A 20099-nucleotide genomic window follows, 5' to 3' on the forward strand; every position below is an offset into this window, starting at 1 on the left:
AAAGCTGGAATTTAGCATTTATAATTGTGAAATAAGTACCCTAATGCTTTGTATTTATATCTCTTAAGGTAGACAATATATATAACCACATGCTATAAAAGCAATACAATATTCTGAGATAAGACACTTAGGGGGAAAAAATTAATTCCTTTCATCTGCTCCTTTCAGATAAATGGAAGGTCAGCCAGTTGGAGTTCCACTTCTATATAAGGAGTGTTTTCAGGGCTCAAGCAGAGGAGACCGTGAAAACCAGGCAGAAGGACCAGAAAGCTCTGGTGGTCAGATAACTCATTCAAACTGGGTAAAGTCCAGAGTGCATATGCTGAAACCCTGAAGCTCATTCAATGGATAAATATTTATTGAGCACCTCCTACATACTAAGCAACTGCTTCGTAATGGGGAAACCGTAAGAAGGCCAATTTTACTTTCCATAAGCTTCAGGTGGTGGCAGTAAAAATGTATTGAGCTCTTCACAAGCCAGGCACTGTTCTGAATACAGTGATTTAACTCAGTTGTTACAACCACCATGCGAGGGAGATACCGATCCTCCATGTCTTCACCGCAGAATAAGGAACAAAGCTAGTGACTCCTGAAATATGCCTACAAGGAACTGAACAGTGAGTGGCGTGGAGTAAAATCCTTTGATTTCATAATCTATTCAATGACCAAGCATGGTCCACAAGTACATGTAGGAAAAGTTACCAAGTTAGATTTTATTTTTCCCTCCCCAATAAAGGGGTGATGCTTATAGAAGACGGATCCCTTATACTTACTTTAATGTATTAGAAATGGTGCCTTAACACATTTTTCCCCCAGTCTGATGTCGGTTACTTGTTAAATGGCAAGACCCAGAGAAGTTGGGAAAGAGGAAGCCACCTTTTCTTCCGATTCAGAGTTGTTCGTTGAAGCAAATTTACACACTAGCCAACCACCCGAAGAGGAGCTCAATTAAATGTAACAGACATGCTCTGGGTTGTTAAAAGCCATAGTCTACAGACCCCAGAGTCCGGTCTCCTAACTTCTGCATGATTCCTTCCCCGAATTACCTCTACTTATAAAAGACACATTTGAGAATCCTGGAGTGGCATCTAGTTTACTTTGGCCCGAATCCGCTATACAAACAAAGAGCGTTTTAAAGTATTGTAAATTCTTACAAATCCTATCAATAACTCGTACTGGAGAAAGGACTACTAGGGAAGCAGGAACACAACCGCCTGCACCTTTGAGGGAGTGAGGAGGAGCAAACGCTTGGGGCGGGGCTTGAGCGTGGAGCTCGCCGCAGGTCATCTGCAGTTGGCTGGAGCCTCCCACCCCGGGGCCGCCGCTCGTGCTCGGGACAGAATCTGACGTCTCCCTACAGCAGGGTTCGGCTCTCCAAGGCGCCAGGCGGAGGAGACCGGGTCCCCTGCCGTGCCCGGGCGCTCTTGCCTCGGCGAACTCCGCGTGACGGAAAGGGGCCTTAACTCTGCGCGGGGCACTGCCACCACCGACCCCGTCCCACCCTCCGGCAGGCGGCGGGCAGGGAGCGAGGGCGCGGGGGTAGCGGAGGCGGGGGCGGGGTGGAGGAAGGGGCGGGGGCTGCAGCCCGGCTTCAGGAAGCGGAGGCCGCCCGGGCGTCGGTGCTGCGCGCTCTGCCGCGATGAGTTCGGTGTCGGGGCTCCGCGGGGCTCGCGGTGCAGGTAGGCGGCGGGTACCGGGGGGGTGCGGGGGCGGGGACGCGGGCTCCTCCGGTTTTGCTCGGCGGCCAGAAGAAGCTGAGGGTCTTGGAGGGAAGCGCTCAGGTCCGGTGGGCGCAGCTTAGTTTCTGGGCTCAGAAAAACAACTCGGGAACCTAGCCGCCTCCTCCTTGCGGTCCCTGGTGGCGGCGCCGAGCGCTGGGGCGTGCCCTGGCCGCTTTTGTCCTCCGGGCGCTGATCTCTCTCTAGCCGTCGGGGCTATTTAAACTTTAACTGCGCTTGGTCATAAGAAAGTTAACTTTTGGAGGTTGGATCTTGTTTTGTTTTCTCACTTCTCAGTTAAAAGAAGTGGTTGCCTGCAGTAACAATGGAGCGTGACCGGCCCGAGGCAGTGCCCGGGCAGAGAGGCCCCCGGGCTTGCCCGCTCTGAACCTGGAGACGAAATCCAGGCGTCGGCGGCTGCACAGCCGCCATGGCTCTCCTGCCTCCAGGAAACCTGCAGTTGTTCGTGAATTTAAGTTAAAGCCACAGTAACTATTCTCTACAAAATGATCTTCTGCAAAACGCATGCTTTAGAACGTTCTTCCCTGTCACTTATTATTTTACTGATAAGGTTTAGAAATTCTGGCCATAGTAAAAAAAAAAAAAAAGTGGGGGGTGGTTTGAAGCGCTGGCAGTCAGTCGATGCAGAGCGCCTTTATTTCAGAGCTTTTTATTCTTCGCCGCACAAAACAGGCCTTTTGCCCCAGAGGCAAGTTGTAAAAGTCACCATGGTTGTTCAGGAGGAAGTGGCATTACCCTGATGGACAGTGCGAGGTCCAGTGGCCGTTTCCCTTTTGGAACCAGTGGTGAGGGGTGGGAAGCTGGGGCAGGGGTCCAGGATGCTTGAGGGACCACTAGTCACCGCATGTCGCCCACCACTCCTTCCTTTTCCTACTTGCTCCCTTTTCAATCCCCACCCTACCCCTTTTCCAGTGTGTTCCAGGCCTGACATGAGTCACTCAAAGTAGGATTAATAAACCAATTGTTGATAGGGAATATGGGTAGATTTTCATAGATACTGCAGTGAATGAAGATGACAACAGTAGATGCTGAAGAAGTTGGGAGAAATGAACAAACACTTAGTTTAGAAAGGTTTTTGGTCTCTCTCTGGTGGGAGCGGTTTTAACATGGTGACAGGGAGTGTAGGGACTTTGGAATCTACAGTCAGAACGGTGTCTTCAGTACCAACTCCAGGGCACTGACCTTGGACAAATCTCTTGCACTTTCTCTGTCTCACAGGGCCTGTGGAGCAGAGTGAGATAAAGTTATCTAAAGTGCCACGCCATCAACAAATGGTAGCTGGGGGCATTGACAGGTTAAGGTGTGGAGGAAAAAGGAATGATTGATTGGTTTTGTAAAAATTAAACTTGTTTAAGGAGCAATGAGGTCGTGGTTGCATTGTGGTGGAGAGGAAAATTGCTTAAATCAGAGGCAAGGAGAGGGGAGAAGAGGTCAAGAGTCAGGTTTAGTGGCGGAACCTTTTTTTTTTTTTTGGGAACCATTTTTGATGAAAAGATTGCCGATGAACAGGAATTTGTAAATGTTATATAGGGTCTCTCCCTCATTAAGATTTATTTTCTCCATGTCAACAGAGCCAGTTTGTTTGTACTCATGCAGTACGATGATACTTGTTAAAGCACACCCTTCCTGAAAGCTGGTCTGCTGGGTACATGCAGTTTAAAGTGACTGCGACAGAGTCGCATTGTATGTTCTCTGGAAGCAGGGTAAAATTGATCAACTCCAGGAAAAGTGTTGGAACCTCAGTTCTAATGTCTGTCTTCATAGCTTTCTGTTCTGATTCAACAAACTGCTAGCACAGAGTGGCAGCTGGACTTGGTCAGTAATTGGTATTGCAGGATACAGGGTGCCTGTTTATAGCAGAGTGAAGGTTAGAGCCTGTGAGGATCAGAACTGAAGTTTTCACAGCCCAGTGTCTTTCTACAACTATCATGTTAACAGTGACAACAACAAAAAAACTTTAAAAAATGCCTCACTGAGATTGTCCTATCTGTTTACTTTGAAACTGAATGTCATTTTAAACAAATTAATCTTGAGCTACTTAAAACTGGCCATCTTTCCTAAGTCTGTAAGCTGAGGGCAGTATTTGAGATGACCCAAATGCACAGCATAAATTACATCCAGCCCAGGAGAATTGGGAAGCTCCTTCCTCAGACTGTGAAAAAGGAACTTTAAAGACCCAGTCGGGTGTACCTCTCCAGTGCTTTCACCCTCAAGGTCCTGAGTTAGTTTGGTGACCGGCCAGTTGGCACAGCTTCCGCCAGGGACACTTCAAGCTGCCTTAGGCTCACTAGCCAACAAGGTGCAAAAGCTGGGAGAGGTGAACTGCCGGGTCTGCTACTGCTCTGGGCATCACAGAAAAGACTCAGGTGCTCTCCAGCCTGTGCAGGTTCTTGGCGGGTGAAGGAGGTGATTGGCTTTCAGATAGGGATTTCATGTGTTTAGTTTGAGTGGTTCTATTTCTTTATTGTATAAGTGGTTTAATGATAAGCACGTGAGGTTATTAAAAGGATCCTGGAACAAAAGCTTTTGAAAATGGAAGGAGAGAAAACCCTGCATTACTCTGGTAGGGCAGTGTGGGGAGCAGGAAGGTACCCCGGTAGACAGGGTGTGGAGCTCTTCGGGGGAGAGCAATCGTGGGGCAGGAGGAATCCCAGTTAGAACAGTGTGTGAGTAGGACGTAGCCCAGGAAGAGCAGCGTGTAGAAGTATCCCCAATGGAGCGTTGTCAGAAGTGGGAAGTGTCCCAGGGGGAGCAGTGTGTGGACTAGAAAGTATCATGATGTATCAGTGCGTTGTAGGAAATCTTCTGGGTGGAGGAGTTTATGCGCTCGAAGAGCAGTGTGTTCAGAAGGGCAGCATCCCTGAGTAGCGGGGAGTCTTAGTAGGAAGCATTTCATAGAGCCGTGTGGAGTGGGAAGTATCCCAGGAGAACAGCGTGTGGAGTGGGAAGCATTCTGGGTATGGCTGTTTGTGGAGTGGGAAGCGTAGGATGTACATTCAGTGGAGCCGTGCGTGGGGCAGGAAGTGTCCTAGGTGAGCACTGAGTGCAGGAGGGAAGTGTCCCTGGGCACAGCGCTGTTGAGGAGGAGGTATCCCGGTAAAGAGGTCTCTCTATTAAGGAACTCTGCTCCGGTGGAGCCCCGTCCTCGTAAGCAGTATGTCACAGAGAGCAGTGTGTGGAGTAGGAAAGGTAGGATGTATCCTCGGGCGAGCACTGAGTGGAGCCAGAAGTATCGCCGGTGGAAAGTGTGCGGAGAAGGAAGTATCCTCCGTAGAGCAGTGTGTGGAGTGGGGAGAATTCTGGGTAGAGTGATCTGTAGAGTAAGAAGAGTAGGACGTGTCCCGGGGAGAGCGGTGTGTGGGTGCTTCCAGGTAACCTTGGTAGATCAGTGTGTGAAGCAGGAAGTCTCCAGGATAGAGCATGGTGTGGAATAGGTTGTGTCCTAGGTAGGGCAGTACGTGGAGTCGAAGTATCCGTAGCAGAGCAGTGTGTGGACCACGAAGCATCCCGGTTTATCACTGTGTGCAGTCGGAAGTATTCCGAGTAGAGCAATTTCTGTATCCCGGGTAGAACAGTGTGTGGCACCGGAAGTAACCCTGGTAGAACGGGGTGTGTAGGAGGAGGTATCCTGGGCATAACTGTGGACTCGGAAGTATCCTCCAGAGAGCCGTATGCTCACTGGGTCAGCATCCCAAGTAGAGGGGTGTCTCATTAGGGAGCATCAGCTGTACAGCAGTGTGTGGGGTAGGACGTGTCCCCAGTAGAGCAGTGTGTGGAGAAGGAAGTGCCCTGGTAGTGGAGTAGGGCTGGAGGTTTCATGGTAGACTGGTGTGTGGTACAGGAAGTATTCTGGGTAGAGGAGTTTGTGGATCCCTGGAGAGCACTGTGCGTGGTAGGAAGTATCCCCAGTGTCGAGTGTGCAGAGCAGCAAGTGTTCTAGTAGAGAAGTGTGTGGAGTAAGTACTGTCCCTGGGAGGACAGCGTGTACAGCAGGAAGTATCCCCAGCATCAGTGTGTGGAGGAGGAAGTGTTCTGGTGGAACAGTGTATGAGCTACCATGTAACCTTAGTAGAGCAGTGGGTGGAGTCGGTGGGATCCCTTTTAGAATACTGCGTGGAGTAGGAAATCCCCCAGTAGAGCAGCTGTACAGTAGGGAAGTCCCCCTGGATAGAGGAGTGCTTGGTAGGAAGTATTCCTAGTAAAGCAGGGTGTGGAATATGAAGTATCCACCTTAGAGCAAGATGTGGGGTCGCACAGAAACTTTGGGAGCGTGGGGAGGATGCACTAGAGGCTGCTTTTGACTCATCTTTGGTGTGAGTAAAAATCACCTTGTTAAAAATGCAGATTGTCACCTTTCCCAGGATTCTGATTCTGTAAGTCAGGGTTAGGATCCAGGAATCTGCATTTTATCACCCAGGCCAGGAACTGATGCAAAAGGTTAAGAAAAACTGATTGGGGCCTATGGCACAGGGGAAGGGGAAGGCCGCTGTGGGGTCTTGGCTGGAATGCTGGGTGCATTATGTGAGGAACAGGCTGAGAGTGACTGGTAAAGGGCCCTGGAGTTGAATTCCCCATCTCACCTCATCCTCCCTCCCTGGGCGGATTTTTGTCAGTGAGGAGACACGAGGTTAGAACAGTCAGGCGTCAGGGAGAAGACTCCAAGGAGAGAGGGGGACCCCACCCTCTTGACTAGGAGATGATGGGTAGGAGTCTACCCTGAGGGTCTGTTGCGCTTCCTTCAAAGACCTCAACTGAGAGGTGCATCTTGCTCTACTGTTGATATTGTATTACCTTCTCTCCCCTCCCCTCTTAAGCTCTTAAGTTTATCAGGTAAAAACAGATTTATGAGCGTATGGGCCCTTCTTGTAGAAGATGCTTAGACTGACTGTGCTGTCCAATACAGAAGCCACGGGCCACACGTTTAAATTAATTTAATTAACTGAGTTCGTCAGTTACACTAGCCACATTTCAAGTGCTCAAGACCACATGTGGCCAGTGGCTGCCCTATGGGACAGCTCTGGTGTAGGGAATTCTGTCATTGCAGAGAGCTGTGTTGCACAGCACTGTTCCCGGGAGTAGAGAGGGATTCAGTGAGAGGCTGTCTCGGGGGTGGGGAAGTCTGTTCGTGGGTCAGGAGCAGAGGGTCCCGATTACAGGGTCGTAAGTGCACATGTGTCATTCAGGAGATCAAAGTCTGAGCCTTTGCCCTTTCCCTTCCTCCACCAAACGTCTACCTCTTCCAGGTGGCAGGGTAATCCAGTATTAACCACGCTCTGTTCAGTTCTCTTGCTTGACTTAATCCCTTCTCTGTTTCAGAGAATATTTGCAAAAACATTTTCTGCAATATCAAGCAATTTCATATTTCATTTGAGCTGCATAATCAGAGCTACATTTGTTACTTTAGACATATTTTGCAACGAATGTGTTTGAGTAATATTTTCTCCATTAAAAATTTTTTTTAAAATTTTCTCCATTTCTAATCTGTTTTATTTTGCATGTAAGAGTTGGGGGTGAGAAAAAATTGAGCTGTTAATTTATAGTTATTTATTTTTTTAACATCTTTATTGGAGTATAGTTGCTTTACAATGGTGTGTTAAGTTTCTGCTCTATAACAAAGTAAATCAGCTATACGTATACATATATCCCCATATCCCCTCCCTCTTGCATCTCCCTCCCTCCCACCCTCCCTATCCCACCCCTCTAGGTGGTCACAAAGCACCGAGCTGATCTCCCTGTGCTATGCAGCTGCTTCTCACTTGCTATCTGTTTTACATTTGGTAGTGTATATAAGTCCATGCCACTCTAATTTATTATTCATAGCTCTTTCCCTTCCTTCTCCCTTACTCCTTCTCACGTACTTTGACCTTTAAACTAACCAAGACAGAAGGGGCTTAAGAGTATAGGAGTCAAGGCAGCTGGGAGTTCCTGATGTGTTTTATGCCCGTAAGTCAAAAAGTATATTAACAAAACCCAACTTTTTTTTAATAGGTGAGCAAAACATGACAGAAACAGATGCCTTCCCTACGAGGTAAAAATGTGCTCTTTACCAGTAAAGGTCTTTTCCTTTGATCATGATCAGCCTACAGAAATCAAAGCAAGAAAGGGACCTGGGAGCTAGAAAGCAGAACTGAGAATGTCAGGTTTTAGCATTTGGAGGGTTGGTTTGTAGATGTGCAGGGTAGTATAGCTGTGCTGCCCCTGGCTGTGAAGGGACCTAGACTGAGGTTCAAAATACTGAACAATTGGGATGGCATGGGCCCTGGGGCTAGGCCTGGGCCAGGCCGTTGTCCTTGGTCGCTGACTCCTGGAGACCTGGGGGAAAGACACCCATGCAGAGGGATTGGGGTGGGCGTAGGGGTGCTCAGCATGGCTGCTGTTACCCGTTGGTACAGGAATACTGGGTGGGCCAAAAAGCTTGTTCGCTTTTTTCCGTTCGATGGCTCTAGTAGCACTTAGTTGTCTTTAACTTCATTCAAAACAATTTTGTTAGATTGTATTGTGACAGCCGTCATATCAGCATGCATTTGAAAAAAGACTTATCAAACTTGGTGAATTTTTGTGTAGCCATTTTAATATGGAAGATGGAAGGAAAAAAGCAACATTTCCAACATATTATGCTTTATTGTTTCAAGAAAGGTAAAAATGCAACCGAAACGCAAAAAAAGATTTGTGCAGCCTATGGAGAAGGTGCTGTGACTGATCGAACGTGTCAGAAGTGGTTTGCAAAGTTTCGTGCTGCAGATTGCTCGCTGGACGATGCTCCACGGTCAGGTAGACCAGTTGAAGTTGATAGCGATCAAATCGAGACATTAATTGAGCACAGTCAACGTTCTACCACTCGGGAGATAGCCGACATACTCAGAATACCCAAATCAAGCACTGAAAATCATCTGCACCAGCTTGGTTATGTCAGTCACTTTGATGTTTGGGTTCCACATAAGTCAAGTAAAAAAAAACCTTCCTGACCGTATTTCCACATGCGATTCTTTACGTAATGAAAACGTTCCATTTTTAACAAATTGTGACGGGCGATGAAAAGTGGATACTGAGCAATAACGTGGAATGGAAGAGATCGTGGGGCAAGCGAAATGAACCACCATCAACCACACTAAAGGCTGGTCTTCATTCCAAAGAAGGTGATGTTGTGTCTGTGGTGGGATCGGGAGGGAGTTCTGTATTATGAGCTCCTTCCGGAAAACCAAACGATTCGTTTCAACAAGTACTGCCCCCAGTTAGACCAACTGAAAGCAGCACTCGATGAAAGCGTCCAGAATTAGTCAACAGAAAATGCCTAATCTTCCATCAGGATAACGCAAGACTGCATGTTCCTCTGATGACCAGGCAAATACTGTTACAGCTTGGCTGGGAAGTTCTGATTCATCTGCCGTATTCACCAGACATCGCACCTTCAGATCTCCATTTATTTCAGTCTTTACAAAATTCTCTTAATGGAAAAAAATTTCAGTTCCCCGGTAGACTGTAAAAGGCACCTGGAACAGTTCTTTGCTCAAAAAGATAAAAAGTTTTGAGAAGATGGAATTGAAGTTGCCTGAAAAATGGCAGAAGGTAGTGCAACAAAACGGTAAATATGTTGTTCAATAAAGTTCTTGGTGAAGATGGAAAATGTGTCTGTCTTTTACTTAAATTCCGAAGGAACTTTTTGGTCCACCCAATATTTCAGGACTTTCCTTGCCAGTGTGGCTGGGAGGCTTCCCTGGGGCACACCAGTGGTCTGTCCGCCTAGCAGAGGAGGTGGATGCAGCAGACCTCTATCTACTCTATATGTTGACCTTGGGCTTGGAGGAGCTCGTTATTTAATATGACTTAAGTGATTGTTTTTAAAACTTTTCATAAACAGAGAAGTGTTTGATCCGGCAGAAACGTACAAAATGAACCACAAGAGGAGAGGAATTGCTTTAATCTTCAATCATGAGAGGTTCTTCTGGCACTTAACCCTACCAGACAGGCAGGGCACCAGCGCCGACAGAGACAATCTTAAGCGCAGGTAGTATGGTTTGATCTATATGTCGAGATGGTGAGATATTTAAGTGATAACTACTTATCAAAACTTGTCCACACTGATGAAATAACAGAGCAAGAGTATTTGAGGATGAACCTCATTTGGGCACAGCCTCCCTTAAGAACTTGCCTGAATTTCCCCCCTAATCCTTTTCTACTAAATGTTAACATTCTTTGCATTGTTATAAGTCTATCTGCATAGTAGATGGCAGTATTGTAACTTAAATCAGTTATCATGAATAAATCCCTTCCTACCGAGGGTTATCAAGGAAAATGATCATTGTCATATTTGATTTTTCTTTCTCTCTAAAGAAAAGTCAATTTATATGTCATAAAAATGTGTATAGATTCCTTAAATAATTAGGGGTGTGTGACAGCTCTGAATAGCTCCTAAGCTAACATCCAATTTAATTTATCATCTCCAGGTTTTCAGATCTAGGATTTGAAGTGAAATGCTTTGATGATCTTAAAGCAGAAGAACTACTGCTCAGAATTCACGAGGGTAGGTATCAATAGTTTTCTTATTCATATTCCTCTGATGGGATTGAGTAGTTTTCAATTATCCTATGTGTAAAGACAGGTCCAAATAATTAACCGTACTGTGAAAAAGCCTTGTCAATTAATTTAGCATGGGTTATAGGTTCTGGTTGTGCCTCTCTGATTGTGCTACCTACCAGATTTAGAGACCTTTGCAAAGTATTGTGCCTCCAAAGATACAGTCTATTACTCTAGAAATGAATAAAATGATCTTTTCATTTGGCAATTAAAAGCCGAAAATGCAAATACTACAGATGCTGGGTAGTCATTTTTTAATTGACTCCTTCCATACCCAAGTTTTTTACTGGTTTCATAATACTGTTGATTTATATACATTATCTCTTTTTTTTTAACATCTTTATTGGAGTATAATTGCTTTACAATGGTTAGTTTCTGCTTTACAACAAAATGAATCAGTTATATATATATACATATGTTCCCATATCTCTTCCCTCTTGCGTCTCCCTCCCTCCCGCCCACCCTCCCTATCCCACCCCTCTAGGTGGTCACAAAGCACCGAGCTGATCTCCCTGTGTTATGCAGCTGCTTCCCACTAGCTATCAACCTTACGTTTGGTAGTGTATATATGTCCATGCCTCTCTCTCGCTTTGTCACAGCTTACCCTTCCCCCTCCCCATGTCCTCAAGTCCATTCTCTAGTAGGTCTGTGTCTTTATTCCTGTCTTACCCCTAGGTTCTTCATGACATTTTTTTTCCCCCTTAAATTCCATATATATGTGTTAGCATACGGTATTTGTCTCTTTCTGACTTACTTCACTCTGTATGACGGACTCTAGGTCTATCCACCTCATTACAAATAGCTCAATTTCATTTCTTTTTATGGCTGAGTAATATTCCATTGTATATATGTGCCACATCTTTATCCATTCATCTGATGATGGACACTTAGGTTGTTTCCATCTCTGGGCTATTGTAAATAGAGCTGCAATGAACATTTTGGTACATGACTCTTTTTGAATTATGGTTTTCTCAGGGTATATGCCCAGTAGTGGGATTGCTGGGTCATATGGTAGTTCTATTTGTAGTTTTTAAAGGAACCTCCATACTGTTCTCCACAGTGGCTGTATCAATTTACATTCCCACCAACAGTGTAGGAGGGTTCCCTTTTCTCCATGCCCTCTCCATCATTTGTTATTTGTAGACTTTTTAATGATGGCCATTCTGACCAGTGTGAGGTGGTACCTCATTGTAGTTTTGACTTGCATTTCTCTAATGATTAATGATGTTGAGCATTCTTTCATGTGTTTGTTGGCAGTCTGTATATCTTCTTTGGAGAAATGTCTATTTAGGTCTTCTGCCCATTTTTGGATTGGGTTGTTTGTTTTTTTGATATTGAACTGCACGAGCTGCTTGTAAATTTTGGAGATTAATCCTTTGTCAGTTGCTTCATTTGCAAATATTTTCTCCCATTCTGAGGGTTGTCTTTTGGTATTGTTTATGGTTTCCTTTGCTGTGCAAAAGCTTTCAAGTTTCATTAGGTCCCATTTGTTTGTTTTTATTTCCATTACTCTAGGAGGTGGGTCAAAAAGGATCCTGCTGTGATTTATGTCATAGAGTGTTCTGCCCATGTTTTCCTCTAAGAGTTTGATAGTTTCTGGCCTTACATTTAGGTCTTTAATCCATTTTGAGCCTATTTTTGTGTATGGTGTTAGGGAGTGTTCTAATTTCATTCTTTTACATGTATCTGTCCAGTTTTCCCAGCACCACTTATTGAAGAGGCTGTCCTTTCTCCACTGTACATTCCTGCTACATTATCTCTTAATTTCTACATCACTATGCAGTAGTAGGTAAATTCACAACTTACGTTTGTAATAATCACTACATGTCATGGATTTTTAAGTAATTTGTCAAAGGACTATTATAACATTTACATAATTAAACTTTCTTCCGAGCTCCTTTTTTTTAAATTGAGGTATAAGTGACATATAACATTAGTTTCAGGTATACGGCATAATGATTTGGTATTTGCATACACTGGGAAACGGTCACCACAGGAAGTGTGGTGACCGTCTGTCACCGTACGTACTTACAAAGACTGTCCTTTCTTGTGATGAGGACTTCTGAAGCTCTCCTCTCTCGGCAGCTTTCCAGTATGCGATACCGTATTGTTAACTACAGTCACCATGCTGTCCGTTACGTCCCCGGGACTTATGTATTTGTGGAACTGGAAGTTAGTACCTCTGCCCCCTCCCCCATTTGGCCACACCCACCCCACCCCTGCCTCTGCCCCAGCAGCCACCAGTCTTTTCTCTGCATCTTTGAGGTTGGTCGCCTGCTTGCTGGCTGGCGTTTTGGATTCCACATACAGCAAGACCATGTCTTTCTCTGCCTTCCCTCACTTAGCATAATGCTCTCAGGATTCAGTCAATGTTGTTGCAAATGGCGAGATTTCTTTTCTTAATGGCTGAATGGTAAGCCCCTGTATATACACACGTCTTTTTTATCCATTCATCCACTGTTGGACATTTAGGTTGCTTCCATATCTTGGCTATTGTAATAATTGCTGCAATGAATATGAGGGTTCATATATCTTTTCAAATGAGCATTTTTGTTGTCTTTGGATAAATACCCAGAAGTGGAAGTGCAGGATACAGTAGTTCTATTTTTAATTTTTTGAGGAAGAGTTCTTCTTTAACCTGTAAATAATTTCAACTGGCTGCTTACCAGGTTTTCTACTTTGCTTGCTCCTCAGCTTTGGAGGACATCACTCTCCTGTCTTAATACTCTTTCGGAAGCTCTGAGCGCCGCGGACATATAGTGAAGGTGCTGCACACCTTGGAGGTGCAGCGACACGTAGGGAGGTGTTATGTAGTAGTTTTGGGGTCTTTCCAGAAGGTCTCTGCTGATTCAAAGAAACTTGTATTGCCAAAATGACTTGGATCTTTTAAGGGCGTTCCCCACAATAATCCCTTTAGGTTTTCCATGTCATTATTCTGTGTTTTAGGAGAGCCAACAAAATCTGTTCACCTCTATTACTTTGAACTGTAATAATTTGGATTTTTAAAAAATCAGATATAGTATGGTATAAATTATTGCTTGATTAAATTCTAAGTTGTTTCATTACAGACATTTTATATTATAACAAATTTTCCCCCTCCCTCAATTGTATGTATGTAACTTTATTCTAATATTAGTAAATTAAATTTTTAGATGTAGATAATAAGCACCTTATTTTCATTTCTGAGTAACTTTTGGGTGCCTTTTTAGCATCAACCGCTAGCCATGTAGACGCCGATTGCTTTTTGTGTGTTTTCCTGAGTCACGGTGAAGGCAACCACATCTATGCATATGATGCCAAGATTGAAATTCAGACACTGACTGGCTTGTTCAAAGGAGACAAGTGTCAGAGCCTGGTTGGAAAACCCAAGATATTTATCATTCAGGTAAGACTGATTATGTTATAGTCTTAATTATCAAGGCCATCGTTCTGTACATGTGACTAGAAAGAACTAAAGCTGATTTCGGAAGTAACTTTCTCCAGTAGATCGGAAAGGCCCTTTTTGAATCCTAGCCAGAGTCGCAGTTTGAGCTGTTAGTAATTCTTTCTTAACATAAAGATTCTCAGTATCTTCATTACTTGGATTGACATTGGAAATGACTCAAAATAACGAATGTGCTGCTCCCTGGCCCAGCCCAGTGTCAAGGCAGAGCCGCTGGACGAGCACCTGCTGGTGGGCAAGTGCAGTGCAGGGCCACCTGTTAAGACCAGGGTTGGTTTGGGGGCTGGAGAGCGTGCTAGCTGGTGGGAAGAATGTGGGCATAAAGACTTCTAGTCCTAGCTTGCTTCGTCCTTTCACATCTTCGTCCTTTCACATTTTCCCTTAGGCCAAGATGCGGTTACCCACTGCCAAACTGGTATTAGGGATAAAAATATTTGGGGGCTTGAATAACATCATTTGGTACCTCAATAAGGATTCTGAACAAAAAAGGGAATTCCTCACGTTCCAGGGCTGCAATCCTCTATTTCCATGAACGGCATGGAGGACACAGCCACGTTTCACACCCTGCCGTACCTTGAGGAAGGGAGTAGGGGGGCTTAAAAAAAAAAAGTCAAGGATGACTCCCTGGTTTCATGTTTGGACAGCTGCACTGGGGTGTCTGTGAGACATGTCATTGGAGATACAGGTCTAGAACTTGAGACAGGCAGCCCGGCTTAGAGAAGTAAGTTTGGGAGTAATGAGGGGATGGGTGGGTGGTACTGGAAGGCATGGGAGTAGATGCGTTTCCCCATGTCAAGTATAGCCTGCAAAACGAGTGTAGAGGGAATTCCATGGCAGTCCAGAGGTTAGGACTTAGTGCTCTCACTGCCAGGGCCCCGAGTTCAATCCCTGGTCGGGGAACTAAGATCCTGCAAGTTGCGGAGCAACTAAGCCCGTGTACCACAACTACTGAGCCTGCGCTCTAGAGCCCGCGAGCCACAACTACTGAGCCCACGCACCACAGCTACTGAAGCTCGCGCGCGTAGAGCCTGTGCTCTGTGGCAAGAGAAGCCACCGCAATGAGAAGCCTGCACACGGCAACAAAGAGTAGCCCCTGCTCGGCAAAACTAGAGAGAAAAGCCCGCCTGCGCACAGCAACGAAGACCCGTCGCAGCCAAAATATAAATAAATATTAAAAAAAAAAGAAATGACAGGTGAGACTGCTCATGAAAAAGGGAGTGGCCAGCACTGTCAGACAGGAGAATTGGAAATAACTCATGGGCCACAAAGGAGGAAAATGTTTTGCCAAGTTATTTCATTTCTCTATGCCTCAGGTTCTTCATCTGTGACACAGGGATAAAATAGCACTGGCTCATGGGGTGGCTGAGAGGATAAAATGATCTGGCCTAACATGAAACACACTTCGAACAGTGCCTGGCACACGGCAGGCCCCCGGTAAAGGCTGGCTCTTATTCTTGCTGCAGTTGGCTTGGCAAGTGATGGCACTGAGTTCCATGTGTTCCACATTCCATTTAGGAAGACAGTTGAAAATAAGGTCTGAAAATAAGCCTGGTAATACTATATAAGATCAAAATCTTCCTGTAAAAAATAGGATATTAGGGATCTTCTATTTATATAACTCTGAAATCCATCCGAACTGTTTCTTTTAAAGCTTCTAATTCTTCAGCCATTTCAGAACTGATGAATGCATTTATAATACTACAGCAGAATCTTGTTAAGAGCACTGTATTAAGTTTACCGGGGCTCCTAGAACAAAGTACAGGCATACCTCACTTTATTGCACTTTGAAGATAGTGTTTTTTTTTTTAAACAAATTGAAGGTTTGTGGCAACCCTGTGTTGATGCCATTTTTCCAACTGCATTTGCTCACTTCATTTGTGTGTCATATTTTGGTAATTTTCATATTTCAAACTTTTTCATTATATTTGTTATGACTGTGATTTTGACATTACTATTGCAAAAGGATTATGACTAGCTGAAGACTCAGGTGATGGTTAGCATTTTTTAGCAATAAAGTATTTTTAATTAAGGTCTGTACTTTTAGACATAATGCTATTGCACACTTAATAGACTACAGTATAGTGTAAACATAACTTTTATATGCACTGGGAAACCAAAAATCCATGTGACTCACTTTATTGCAGTACTCACTGTGTTGCTGCAGTCTGGAACCGAATCTGCAATATCTCTGAGGTCTGCCTGTACACAAACTGGGTAGCTTAGACAAGAGAAATGTATTTTCTTGCGGTTCTGGAGGTTAGAAGTCTGAGATCAAGGTGTCAGCAGGGTTGATTTCTTCTGAGGCCTCTCTCCTTGCCTGGGAGGTGGCTTCTGTTCACATGGTCTTTCCTCTGTGCATGTCTGTGTCCTGGTCTCTTTTTATAAGGATGCCAGTCATAGTGGGTTAGGGCCCACCAATAGGACCTGATTTTACCTTAACTATCTCTTTAAAGGCCACATCAGCAAATACAGTCACATTTGAAATACTGGGGGTTATATATTTAAGTCCTTAGTGTATAAATCGGGGAGGGACAAAATGCAGCCCATAATAGTTATTTGAGTAGAAATTAATGTTAGCCCTTGTGTGAGTCAGAATTAGTAAGAATTTGAGCCCTCACTTTAAAGTAGGAGCAAAAGGCAGGAGGCACATTAATAGATGTCCTCCCAGGTCATGTGGTGTCATTTTGACCCTTAACAATTTATGGCGGCCTCTTGGCAAGGAAAACCCAATCTGGGAATACATTACCTGATTATATAGAAACACTTAGGCACATACTATAGCTTTTAAAAGAAAGGGTGACTCTTGGTGCCATGGTGTGGGTAATCCCTAAGAAACTGTAAAACACAGATGCTCTCCCTTTTACAGTGTACCATTCAATCAGCATTAACTATAGGAAAACGTAAGTAGGAAAAAAACCTGTCAGCTTTGGCCTGCTCTAAAGCTGAATGCATTGTTTCTGAAGCTCCTGTAAAGTGGCTTCTGTTGATGTTGCAGTGGAGGCGAACTGCAGCATACGTTCACTGTGAACGTGAAGCACTGGGAAGAACAGGTAGGTAAAGGAAGGGATTTTCCTGCTTGTCTCGTAGGCATGTCGGGGAAACCAGCACGACGTGCCAGTCATCCCTTTGGACGCAGTGGATCATCAGACCAGCAAGCTGGATGTCAACCTAACCCAGGTGGATGCAGCCTCAGTTTACGCACTTCCTGCTGGAGCAGACTTCCTCATGTGTTACTCTGTGGCAGAAGGTGTGTGGGTGTTTGATACAAATGTATAATTGGCTTTCTTGGCTAAGTTCCTGTAAGTTTCACCTGGGCTTGACTTGGCTGAGGTCCTTCTAATGGGGCATGTGATTTGGTCGTGAAGCTCAGAGGCTTAATGGACTTCTTTGTGCCATGTGATCAGAGTGATATCTAAAAGGATAAAATACCTTACAGAAAAATCCTTCCTGAGAACTATGTTAAAGAAAGCTACAAGGCTAATTATATTGAATATGAGCAGCAGAATATGTCAGTTACTGATGGTGACACTGCTTCTGTGGTAACGCTCACGGAAAACGTTGAAAACTATTCTGATGACAGTTGTTCTCTGATCTTGCACTAAATAATTTTATGTTTTTCTTTTTTCTAATCGCTTGTCTCAGAAATCATTGCCTGGTTACTACTATCTTGGGAATTTTTAGGAAATGGAGAAAATTACATAGCATTAACCCTATTTTTATAGAACTGTATGGAATTAATCGTTTTTCCCACATGAGAATAGTCAACAGAGAAAACTTTTAAAACTGTATCACGGCACATCTTAGTCTTCTCCAAGGAGTTTTAAGAACTCAGACTTTCTAAAGGTGTTTTTCTGTCACAGTAAGTGACCAGAAAACTTCAGTGGCTCTCCTGTCTATCTTTTTTAGGTTATTATTCTCATCGGGAAACTGTGAATGGCTCATGGTACATTCAAGATTTGTGCGAGATGCTGGGAAAATTCGGGTCCTCCTTAGAGTTCACAGAACTCCTCACGCTGGTGAACAGGAAAGTTTCTCAGCGCCGAGTGGGCATCTGCAGAGACCCAAGTGCAATTGGAAAGAAGCAGGTGCCCTGCTTTGCCTCAATGCTAACTAAAAAGCTGCATTTCTTTCCAAAATCTAAATGATTGATAGGTGCTATTTTGTTTTATGTATCTGTATTTTTATATAAAGAAGTATCACTCGGTAATGGTACAGCAATTTTAAATGTCTTAAGCTCTAATGAGAGAACTTTACAAAAAAACAGCTCACATTGGACATGGTGAAGGGGTTTGATATGTGTAGAAATGAAATCCTCAGGGAATTCCTATAAATAAAAATCCACAAGCATTTGTAATACTTGACTTTTGTAGTAAATTGCAAGGTTAGTCAAAATACCTGACTGATTTAACTTGTATTCTGTGACTTTTTATAAAACTTTATAATGTTTTTAAAAGTTTTTGAACCTAATAATTTGTTGTTTTCCTTTAATATCTGAAATTCATCCTTTATTAAATTTTTCAAATTCACATTCTTACTCATTTGTGTAACTTATAGATGCTTGTTTTACTTGGTCATATAAATTAATCTACATATGAATTATCACTTTTTATATAAGACTTTAACTCTCACTTAAAAAAAAAAAAGAGTCTTCAAGAACTATTACATGGCATTCTGAGGAAGAAATATAAAAACACAGTTAATTCTTAGTCAGTAGAGGCTACACACTTGCAAAGTTTGATTCTGTCAGTATCTTGCGTGTTAGTTACTATACACTGTCCGGCAGTCCCACTCACAGACCATCATCATGTTCATGGAATAATAGATGTTACCTTTTTTTTCTTTTGGCTGTGCCACGCGGCATGCGGCATGCAGGATCTTAGTTCCCCGACCAGCGAATGAACCCGTGCCCCCTGCAGTGGAAGCTCGGAGTCTTAACCACTGGACCGCCAGGGAATTCCCAGATGTTACTTTTAAGATTCAGTTCTTACTAATATGATATGTAAATTTTGAGTAATATGTTTTGTTAATAACCTGCCGGAGGCTGAATATGATTAAAAGTTTGGGCTTTGATAACAAACTTGTGAGTTGCTAGTTCAGAAGCAGTAGTTTGCCTGTGCTGTTTCAGTTGTAGTTCAAAACACGTGCCAACTGTACGCTAAGGTCCGTGGGACATTTATACCTTTTTTTTTGTGGTCATGACAGGGACTTCACTGTCGGTTGAACATTGTACCTTTCCTTTAACCCCCGACCCACAGGTGCTGCCGGCTCTTCTTGCAAGAGCAAATGACTACAGAAGCTCTCCTCAGTTCATCCAACGAACACGGGCCTGGCCCTCTAGGCAAAGAATATACAGCTTTGGTTACCTAAGAGACATTAGCTCATGTTATTAAAAAGCTCAACAAACCCCCCTCACACACACACACATTTTTTTTTTCCCTTGAATGTGACCAAAGGTTTATCTGAGTAAAATCCTCTTGTACAGATGACACTGGTACCTACCTATCTGGGCGTCAAAATGCCATCAAGTTTGAGCTGTGGAAGCCATAGGGACACAGCTGAATTTCGTTTATAACAATTGTCTCAGGATAAAACAATCCTTTTGTAATAAAACTAACGTGTAATTTGGATTCCTTTAGTTTTAGTTCCAATCTGTTTAACTTACAGCTTGGAACTTGAGTAGAAATTTCGTACTCTCTGTTAATAACTGATCTATAAAGGTTTAACATAAATGACATGTCTCATCTGAGAAACTACAGTTTAAATAGTAAAAAGGTCAGAGAGGCTTGCCTCTGATCACTGAGCTGTCATCCCCTGGGTACTCAGAAATCAGTTTCACGTGTCATAAAGTAAGTACAATGTGACCTACGTGTAGCTCCTTCTCTGAAGAATTAAACTTTATTTTACTTTGTCAAGTGGGAAGATCCAAGTCAAAGGGAGCTGTCTTTACTAAGAATTAATTCATTTTTCGCATGACAACTTTACTGAAGCCCTAAACACACAGCAGTGTTCTTTGAGAATTGTCTTTCACATTCTAGTTCAGGGGTCAGTAAAATTTTTCTGTAAAGAGCCAGAGAGTAACTATGCTGGGCTTTGCAGGCCTGCTGTCTCTGCTGCAGTCAACCCTGCTGCTATAGTGTGAGAACAGCCACAGTCAGTGCATCAGTGGGCATAGCTGTGTTCCAATAAAACTTTATATACAAAAACAGGCTCTTGTCTACCCCTTTTTCCCAGGTTTTCCTTTAGACAGTTTGAGAATTCAGAAGCCATCCTTTCTACTTTCCTAGTCTCAGCTTTTCCCCAGCACTATACATGAAATTTCCACAGACCTTAAACCTGTCTCTCTT

At 43.8% G+C, this 20099-nt stretch overlaps 2 protein-coding genes across 3 annotated transcripts in view; one reads left to right on the plus strand and one right to left on the minus strand.

Annotated features, from left to right (window-relative positions):
* Positions 1–1593: 1593 nt before the first annotated feature.
* CASP6 (caspase 6) lies at positions 1594–18281 on the plus strand. Of its 2 annotated transcripts, none has more exons than XM_030864081.3 (7): positions 1594–1679; positions 7728–7767; positions 9598–9744; positions 10184–10260; positions 13523–13698; positions 16843–17002; positions 17662–18281. In XM_030864081.3, exons 1-7 carry the CDS (start codon positions 1640–1642, stop codon positions 17898–17900), a joined length of 879 nt encoding a protein of 292 aa, XP_030719941.2. In that variant the 5' UTR covers positions 1594–1639; the 3' UTR covers positions 17901–18281. The 2 variants fall into 2 exon arrangements, with proteins under 2 accessions (XP_030719941.2, XP_060155085.1); XM_060299102.2 differs by having other exon boundaries at positions 1651–1679; positions 8372–9744.
* The window catches only part of MCUB (mitochondrial calcium uniporter dominant negative subunit beta), a 100200-nt gene continuing 92642 nt past the window's right edge, over positions 12542–20099 (minus strand). Inside the window, 1 exon segment of the mRNA XM_030864079.3 lies at positions 12542–19089. The gene's annotated coding sequence lies outside the window, so the exon portion shown is untranslated.

This window comes from Globicephala melas, chromosome 5 (assembly GCF_963455315.2).
Source record: "Globicephala melas chromosome 5, mGloMel1.2, whole genome shotgun sequence".
NCBI lineage: Eukaryota > Metazoa > Chordata > Mammalia > Artiodactyla > Delphinidae > Globicephala > Globicephala melas.

Bases quoted from the DNA above. Each gene is read 5' to 3' on its own strand.
- CASP6 (XM_030864081.3), top strand. From the start codon at position 1,640: ATGAGTTCGGTGTCGGGGCTCCGCGGGGCTCGCGGTGCAG. The intron at 7,768-9,597 runs GTAAAAATGTGC...TTTCATAAACAG, and splicing joins ACAGATGCCTTCCCTACGAG to AGAAGTGTTTGATCCGGCAG. The intron at 9,745-10,183 runs GTAGTATGGTTT...TATCATCTCCAG, and splicing joins AGAGACAATCTTAAGCGCAG to GTTTTCAGATCTAGGATTTG.